This window comes from Rhipicephalus sanguineus, chromosome 6, assembly GCF_013339695.2.
Source record: "Rhipicephalus sanguineus isolate Rsan-2018 chromosome 6, BIME_Rsan_1.4, whole genome shotgun sequence".
Taxonomy (NCBI): Eukaryota; Metazoa; Arthropoda; class Arachnida; order Ixodida; family Ixodidae; genus Rhipicephalus; species Rhipicephalus sanguineus.
Window position 1 is genome coordinate 9,100,730 of NC_051181.1, and position 9,220 is coordinate 9,109,949.

Here is a 9,220-nt window from a genome sequence, read left to right on the forward strand (position 1 = left end):
TAAGTAATACACCACATATCTCACACGGCAAAGCAAGACGCCTGTCAAGAGTAAAAACGCACGAGCACTTACCTCACAAAGCCGCGCCGATCTCGGCTCGAAGCTTGCTCGGCCGATTCTGTGGAGCCAGATTTTCCGGCGACCTTCATTTTCTTTTCCGCACGGAATGCAAAAAAAACTTTTTCCCATGGGTGTCACGGTTATGGCAGCCAAACGCACAGCAACCCGGCATCGCGACAATACGAGCGAGACGCACACGTACGCTTCAAACTTCGTGCACTTCACATGGGGCGAACACACAGAAATTGCACGTCGGAGCGTTCAACATGGCGCCGAGAGGCGCGCGCTACCACGTGACCGCAGTCGCCCTATCAGAGGCGTGGTGAGGAGGAAGCGGCGTAGATCAAGAGAAAGCTGTACCTTTCCGTAGGTATAGGGGCCTTAATTGCGCCGGTTTCTGCGTCGTGTTAAAACCCCTAAAACTTCGTTTACGTCGTGTATCTCGTAGCTGTCATAGTGTCCCATTGTGTGCGTTTTCTGTTGCCACGTGCCCCTCGGCTTCATGTGACAGCCTTTTTTTCTTTCAAGCTGAAACCTCAATGCAAACCGGGACGGACGGCAAAGAAGAGATGAGACAAGCACTGAAAGTTATGTAACTAGGCGCAACCGAAGTTTTTTTAGTCTTTTTAAAGGCGATAAAATTTCGTGTGCCGTGTATCTTTAGTTTTGATTGAAGCTTTCTGGTGACGTCTCACTCACATTCGCCGCTGCATGCTGCAATCGACGTTGGTCTGCTTTATGGCACTCTGCGCTGAAGTACGGCAGCAATGAGCTGAAAAAGAACGTGGATACTGGTGTCTCGTCATTGCAAATCGAAGCACCGCGCGACCACGGCCTACGCACTTTGCTTCGAGCTGCGAATCCCAGTCAAAAAAAAATTCAAGTGGTCCAATTGGAAAAATACCAATTGGCACCAATTGGTTGAAAACCAGTAGGATTTTCGCCACCCGTTGGAACGTACCAATTACATCCAATTGGTAAGCCAGTTCATATCCAATTGGTAAACCATTTGGGTAGAACTTGTGGTAATGGGTTGACCAGTTGATATAGACTGGGGTCCAATTGGTCCACCTCTTGACACGCATGTTCGTCCAATTGAAACTAAATGGTGCCCAAATGGCAAACCAGTTAAAGTGAACTGGTGTTCAACTGGTAATCCAGTTAATCGTAAATGGTCACCCAATTGAAACTAGGTGGTGTTTAATTGGTTAACCAATTGAATAAATGTGGTCATACAGTTGAAGCTAGCTGGTGCCCAAATGGATAACCAGTTGAAGAGAACTGGTGTCCAACTGGTCAGCCAGTTGAAGGTAGGTGGGGTTCAATTGGTTAACCAATTGAATAGATGTGGTCATCCAATTGAAGCTAACGGGTTCCCGAATGGTTAACCAGTTGGTCAATTATGGTCATCCAGTTGAGGCTAACTGGTTAACCGGCTGAATGCATATATGGTCATCCTGTAGCGACAGAGAAGAGGCCGACACCCGTGTTGCCCTGGTTGAACACTTCTTCTTTCTTTTATTGCGTGCTCACGAGCAGCCCCGCCTTACGCCCGCTTCTTCGCGCGCCTTGTGCATGGCATGGCGTTTCCCGCGCTGTGCTCGCTTGCCTCCAAAGGGTACAACCGTTGAGCGGCGCGACGTACTTGCCGACCGTTTGGGAATGTAATCTTGAAGTATCTCTCGATTCCGTCCTGGCCTGGAAACGCCTCGACCACTCTGCCGAGCTTCCATTGCAGCGCTGGCACGTTGTCGTCCTTAACAATCACCAAGTCACCAAAGCGCAGCTGGGATGAAGACGACGGCGGGCATTGATGAGCGGAGCGCAGGAGAAGCAGATATTCCTTCTTCCACCGTTTCCACAATCGGTGCAGAAGCTCGTCTCTGTATTTCACCCGCCTTCGCAAGTCAGGCGCGGTAAAACTAGGCAAACAGCCGTTGGTCTTTGCTGGTAGCCCCACGACATGCTTGCCAATTAAGAAGTGCGATGGCGTCAGCGCCTCTGCATCCTCCGTGTCCTCGCAGAGTTGCGTCAGAGGGCGACAGTTGACTATCGCTTCTACCTCAGCCAACACAGTGAGCAGTTCTTCGTAACTGAGGCTGCTTCGTCCAAGGCAGCGTTTGAGCGCATCCTTAATTGTCCTGATGACGCGCTCCCAGAAACCTCCCCACCACGGAGCTCGTTCGGCGATGAACTTCCACTTGATTCTGTGGGCACTTGCGTGGTCTTGGACGCTCTCGCTGAGCAGCGATCGCAGTTGGTCGGAACAGCTGAGGAACGTCCTGGCGTTATCCGAGTAAACTGTAGATGGAATGCCACGCCTGGATGTAAACCGACGAAAGGCAAGGATGAATGCGCGTGCTGTCATGTCCGAGGTTAATTCTAGGTGCACCGCCCGTGTCACCGCACAGTAGAAGACGGCAGTATAAAGCTTCGCAGACTGTCGAGTAGACCGATAATAAAGAGGGCCGCAAAAGTCGACTCCCACGACGTCGAACGGTGACGTCTCCATTATGCGGTCTTTCGTTAGTGGTGCCACTGGGACTGACGCTGGATGCAAACGTAGGCGGCGACATGCCAAGCACGACTGAAGCACTTTCTTAACGGTTCGTCTTCCCTTTAAAATCCAAAATCTTGATCGGAGGTCCAGAAGCGTAACGAGAACTCCGGCGTGTAGAAGACGGACATGTGTAGCGGATATCAAGAGCCGTGTAAACACGTGGTCACTTGGTAATAGGATGGGTTTTTTAAGTTCCTCTGGCCCCTGAAGTTCCTGTAAGCGGCTTCCAACTCTGAGCAACCCATCCTAGTCAATATCCGGCCGCAGTGCTAGGACACTTGAACGTGCTGGCAACGGCTGGCCCGCGTGACGTGCAGCGACGTTTGCTGGGAATGCGGTTTTCTGAACAAACTTAATCCAGTATCTCTCCGCGTGATCTATTTCCAGGGACGTCAGCGGCCCAGACAATGATGCCTGCCTTCGGGAGGCGTTGCAGAAAAACCTCAAACTCCAGGCGGTTACTCTGAGAAGCCTGGAGAATGAGCTGTACTTCTCGAGGTCCAGTAGCGGTGTGTGTGGATGTATAGCTTGCGGTGAGACTGCTGTTGGGCACACGGACGCAAGTTCGCTGTTCAGGTCATAAACCGTCAGCGCAGAGGAAGGACTCAAAGGCCAGCTGCCCTCGGGTTTGGTCAACCAAGGAGGTCCCGTCCACCACTTCGTCTCTCGTGTTAAAACAGCTGCCGATACTCCGCGGGTCAGAAGGTCTGCTGGGTTGTCTGCGCTGACGCAGTGCCGCCATTTGTAGCGTCGAGTCAAAGTCTGAATCTCTTGCACACGGTTCCTTACGAATGTCTCCAAACGGTGAGCATCGCCAGAAATCCAATGTAGCGCTATCGTTGAATCCGTCCAGAAGGAGGCGACACATGACGAGAACTCGGGTATTTTCTGAATGTAATGCCATAATCTCGCCGCTAGAAGACAGGCAAGAAGCTCTAAGCGTGGTAGAGACATCGGCTTCAGTGGTGCAAGGCGAGACTTGCTAATGAGGAGTCGGACGGTAACACGGCCATCGTCTAGTGGTTGGCTTACGAACACTGCGACTCCATACGCGTGAGGGCTGGCGTCAGCGAACAAATGTATTGTAGCGCGTCCCTGATCTTGCGATGCCCATGTGAGGCAACGTGGAATACGAACGGTAGATAGAACAGGCAGTTCCGACACCCACTTCTTCCATAATTCCTCAATGTCAGGTGGAAGAGTCTCGTCCCAATCGATGCCTTGTCGCCATAACCGCTGAAACAGGATACGAGCTGTCACGTGAAATGGAGCGACGAAGCCCAGTGGGTCGAATAGCCTGGCATATGCTTGCAAAACGGTTCGCTTCGTTGACGGTTGACTGGAAACGAACGTGATTACGCCTTGCGTAGTGATAATGATGTCATCTGACGAGCGGTCCCACAGCAGACCAAGCACCTTGGACTTAGAGCTCTGCTCGGTGACATTCTCTAGTGAGAGGCCGTCGTTCAAGAACTGGTCGCAGAGAAGGCGGGAGTTTGAGCACCATTTTCTCAATTCCATTCCCGCATCGGTAACGATAGCATTCGCTTCTCGGTAAATCTCCAATGCCTCCTCTTCGGAAGACGCGCCGATGACTAAGTCGTCCACGTAGAATGACCGTTGTAGGCGGGCGACGATGTCCGGGTGCTTCGTCTTCCATGTTTCGAGGTGGTGCTGTAGGGTTGCTGACAACAAGAACGGGCTGGAAGATGCTCCGAAAGGGACCCGGGTCATGCGCCACTCGATGATTGTTGGGACGGGATGCTCATGTGTCGGTAATTGGTCGATCCACAAGAAGCGAAGAGCGTCTCTGTCTTCCGATCGGATCCATATCTGGAGGAAGGCCTTTCGGATTTCCGCGGTGAGAACAAATTTGCTGCTCCTAAACTGCAAGAGTAGCTGCAAGAGTTCAGGACCCAGCTTGATGCCTTTATCGAGCATGTCGTTCAAAGACGGTTCACCGTATTCATGCGATGAGGCGTCGAACACGACGCGGACCTTTGTAGTCACGGCCTCACGTCGGACTACCGCATGGTGAGGCAGGTAGTAGACGGCCTGTCCAAGGGGTGCAGACGGCACTACTCGCTCTGCATGGCCTTCATCAAAGCACTCGCTGGTGGTGGCATAGTACTCCTTCAGAACTTTTGGGTCATGTTCCAACCGCTGAAGCTGACGCTTGAGTCTGGTTTCAGCCACACTTAGGTTACTACAAGACGTGAGACCTTGCGTCTTGATCATGAGCGGTATTACGTAGCGTCCTGCGTTCTTGTGTACTGCGCTACGAAAGTGGACGAGTGCTGGGTGCTTGCTGACGTCGTCTTCTTGTCCGTCAGTTATACCGATGGCGTCAAAGCGCCACATCTCAGATGGGTCTCTAGGTCGGACTTCAGTGCGCCAGTCGTCGGAACAAGCCAGGAACAAGGCAGTTGCACTGATGTTACGCGGTGTCGAAGGATGGTAGACGTTAGCGCACATTCCTTGAATGACCCAGCCAAATATGGTCTCAACTGCACAGAGATTGTCGGTGAAGCGCTCGACGCGTCCGGTCACTACCCTCCAGTAGTGGTCTGAACCGATCAAAACGCTTATCGTAGAGTCTTGAGGTTGGTGCCCTTGAACTTCGTCAGCCAAGGTCAAATTGCGGTCACGCATCATATTGATGACGTTTGGCTCTAAAGCTGGACCCTTTACGGTGCAGACCTCTGGCACCTCCAGAGCTTCAACATCGACGACGATCGGCTCAATACGTCCACAGAGCGTGACGTTCACCCTTCGGCACTGGTAATGTCGTGGGTGCTTTGACCCGCCGAATGTGTAAACATCCATCTCTTCATATCCAGTGGAATGCAGGCAAAGCTGCTGCGACAAGTCCTTCCGGATGAACGTTCGTTGGCTGCCGGTGTCAAGCAACAGTCGCACTGGCACACAGCCACGGGTTCCGGATGCCCACACTTTGGCTGTTTGTAGCAACACCGACGACGAACGCGTGCTGCTAGTAGGAGCCGTTGTAACGTGCTTTTCTCGCTGTGTGGCCGCCTCTCGGTTTTCAGCTCCAGTCGATAGTGGACTGTCGAATCCTCGTCGGCCCCAGATGTCGCACAGAGCAGAAATATGGCGTCCTGAGCACCGGTCGCACTTAAGCCAGGCTGCGGTTCGGCAACTGCGAGCAATGTGCCCTTGCTTCCCGCACCTGAAGCAGCAGCTATTGCTGGAAAGGCGCTGGTGCTTTTCTTCTGCGGATAGCGCGGCCTGGCAATCACGCATCAAGTGGCCTGAGATGCCGCAGAGGGGACATATTGTCTGTTCAGGCCTTGAAGTGGCACCTGGCGATGATGACCGTGCTGTCAGGGCTAGAGCGGACGGTAGATGTGGCGGTGGTGAGGTGTCCGCAGCCCTGCGGTTCGTCGACGGTCTCCCTGAAGTGGCCTTCTCGCGTGACGCTCGACTCTCCTCTCTACTTTCGACTTCCACTTGAAGGAACTTCAAGATTGCCTTGACTTGCTCGTCTCTCGATTGGACTGCAGAGTCCGCGGCGTCTGCGCCGGTCTTAGTGAGCTTTCGGTACTGGATCGCCAGGTCCTCTGGCAATGAGCGCATCAGCACCCGGTGCAAAACAACCGCGTACTCTGAAGACGGCATGCCAAGACTTTCCAAACAGCCGGTCCTGAACTGTATTTGTTCGTACAGGTCACGCAGCCTTGCTACTTGCGACGATGTCTCGACTGGTTCGATGGCAAGGAGGCTGTCGATGTGGTCGTCGATGAGAAGATCTTTTCGCCCAAACCTTTCGGTGAGCACCTTGACGGCGATGTTGTAATTCGCTTCTGTAAGGCTTATTCCTTCAATGGCCCGCTTCGCAGCGCCGGCCAAGTACGTCTTCAAGTACTTGAACTTCTCGATGCCGGTGAGATCGGGGTGCGTGTGAATGGTCGCCTCGTAGTGCTCCCAGAACCCCTGCCACTCACGGTTCTCGCCGCTGAAGACGGGCACTTGAAGTTTCGGCAAGGCGACTCGCAAACCCGGTGCTCGTGGTCTAGTGTGATCGGCGAGGTCTTGGCCGATGGCCTCCGAGTGGGCAGCTCCCATGGAGCTGCTGGCTCCGTCAGTTGTACCCGCATGCCTCGGTTGGTTGGTTTCGGTGACGGTAGAACCAACCGCTGCACGCGCGTTCATCGCGGACCGAAGCCTGCTGATGGATTTCACGATCTTCTCATGGTAATCCAGAGCGCCCAGAATTTCCTCGTCGAACTCCTCACCGTCAAGGGCGTCGGCGATCTGCTTGTCCAGTTCGGCAAGAGCTGTGTCTTTGTCGCGAAGCCCGTCGATGAGTTCCTGCAAGTCGGCGGAAGACGGTACTGTGTTTTGCAGGAGGATCTCATACAAAACATCTCATACAGAGAAGGCTTCATAGTACAGCTCTCCAATTCCTGCTACGAAGGGTATTCGTTGTCAAACTGTTGCCCGTTCTGCTTCAGCTTCAGGGAACGAAGTCACGGATATATTCTCGTTGCTTAGGGTTCTTTCTTTGTTCCGCGTTGCGTCAGCAATCAGACAGGCTGCGTGAAAGAAAAACATGATAAGACGGTGAGGAAAATGAGCGGCTGTAGTACGGAGGTGAACACACTTGTCTAACATGCTGTAACGGCACGCTCCAGCACGAGCAGTTTGAGATAGCCCACGCTCGAGCATTCACCCTAAGCGGTCATGCATGCAAATGTCGTCAGTGCAGTCCAGAGCGCGCCGTTCGAGTGTTCTAGACAAGTGTGTTCCCCTCTGCCCGAAGGATGAAATTGTTCAATAAGGTGGTATGCTGGGCCAGTTGGTGCAACATATTCTAGATTGTACGAGCGGAAAACAGCAAGAATAGAAGGAAAGAACTTGACAGGACAGACGCTCAACTTACAACTGCAGTTTATTGGAAATTTTCCTCACACGAGAGCACAGAATCGCACATGTGCAGCAATCTTATCACAAGAAAGACCAGGCCTACAGGAAATTTACTTATCCGAACTGATATGTGCGGCCCTTTAACTATTTGGAAAGCCTATTTTTTTATCATTCAGCCCTACCGAGGCAACACTGATGCACGTGGTTGAGTTTGCTTTACACTGTACAGCTTCCGTTATCTCCCTGGCCTGTCTGTGTTTTGATTTGCTAAGAACATTAGTGCTCATAAACTGCGAATTGCACCCGCAATCTCTGCAGTGCAGAGACGGGTGCGTGCCACCTGCGAGAACCTTCAATGACAATTCATGTTCTCTGAGTCTGTCATTTAGACATCGGCCCGTCTGGCCGATGTCGCAGCTCAACGGAACTCTGTACACGACCTCATCGATACAGGGAGCAAAGTGCATGGCACGTTTTTTTGTGCAACCTTTCTGGTTCACTTTTCCCTTCCCATGATTTTTACCATGGAGCACAGCTTGGCCAGTTTGCAGGGGACTGTGAGCACGACGTCAACCCCGTGTTTGCGACCAATCTTCTTCCAGTTTTGCGACACAGAATGCACACACGGCATGACCGCAATCTTTTCTTTTTTCCTTTTATCCTGGGTGTTGGTAGCATTTGTCCTCTTTAACAACGTGCCACCCACTGCAACTAGCAGACTGACACAGGGTAACAACCCATGCTGAGCAGGCGACTCGCTTGCAGAAGCTATGCTTTATGTTATGCAGACAAGACTTTTTCAACGCTGAACTAAAGCAGGAAATAGCAATTCTGTTTTTTTTTTTCATTTTACGAGCTTACTGTGAGATCAATCATAAGGTAACAGACCCTACTTGGACCGTGGCAAAAATTCTCAGCTAACATGCTCAACTCTATTAAAAACCATGGTAACATCCAAAAACTGCAAAGCATCATTGGCTGGTTGTTCATGAGTGAATGATATCGAACTTAATGAATGATAATGAATTGGTTCCTGTGTGGCTCCAGTGCTATGTGAAATATTTTTAGCAAAATTTGACCGGCAACTTCAAGCCAAGCTAGTGGGACAACCTGTAGGTAAAGTCTACAGATATTTTAGGTTGTTTTAAACAATGCTCAAGTTCATTATCATTCACTCATGAACAACCAGCCAATGATGCTTTGCAGTTTTTAGACGTTACCTTGGTTTTTAATCGAGCTGACCATGTTTGCTGGGAATTTTCGCAACGGTCTAAGAAGGGTCTGTTTCCTTATGATTCAACTCACAGTAAGCTAGTAAAAAAAAATAGCTATTTCCTGCCTTAGTTCATCATTGAAGAAGCCTTGTCTGCATAACATAAAGCATAGCTTCTGCAAGTGAGTCGCCTGCTCAGCTCGGGTTACCCTGTGACAGTCTGCTAGTTGCAGTGGGTGGCACGTTGTTAAAGAGGACAAATGCTACCAAGCTACCAACACCCAGGATAAAAGGAAAACAGAAAAGATTGCGGTCATGCCGTGTGTGCATTCTGTGTCGCAGAACTTTAAGAAGATTGGTCGCAAACACGGGGTTGACATCGTGCTCACAGTCCCCTGCAAACTGGCCAAGCTGTGCGCCATGGTCAAAATCATGGGAAGGGAAAAGTGAACCAGAAAGGTTGCACAAAAAAACGTGCCATGCACTTTGCTCCCTGTATC

General features: G+C 51.4%; 1 protein-coding gene across 1 annotated transcript; it reads right to left on the reverse strand.

Moving 5' to 3' along the window:
* Positions 1-1,606: 1,606 nt before the first annotated feature.
* LOC119395761 (uncharacterized) lies at positions 1,607-6,217 on the reverse strand. The gene is made up of 2 exons (XM_037662767.1): positions 3,789-6,217; positions 1,607-2,381 (listed from the first exon to the last, which is right to left on the reverse strand). The coding sequence occupies exons 1-2, from the start codon at positions 6,215-6,217 to the stop codon at positions 1,607-1,609; spliced, it is 3,204 nt and encodes a 1,067-aa protein (XP_037518695.1).
* Between the last annotated feature and the right edge of the window lie 3,003 nt (positions 6,218-9,220).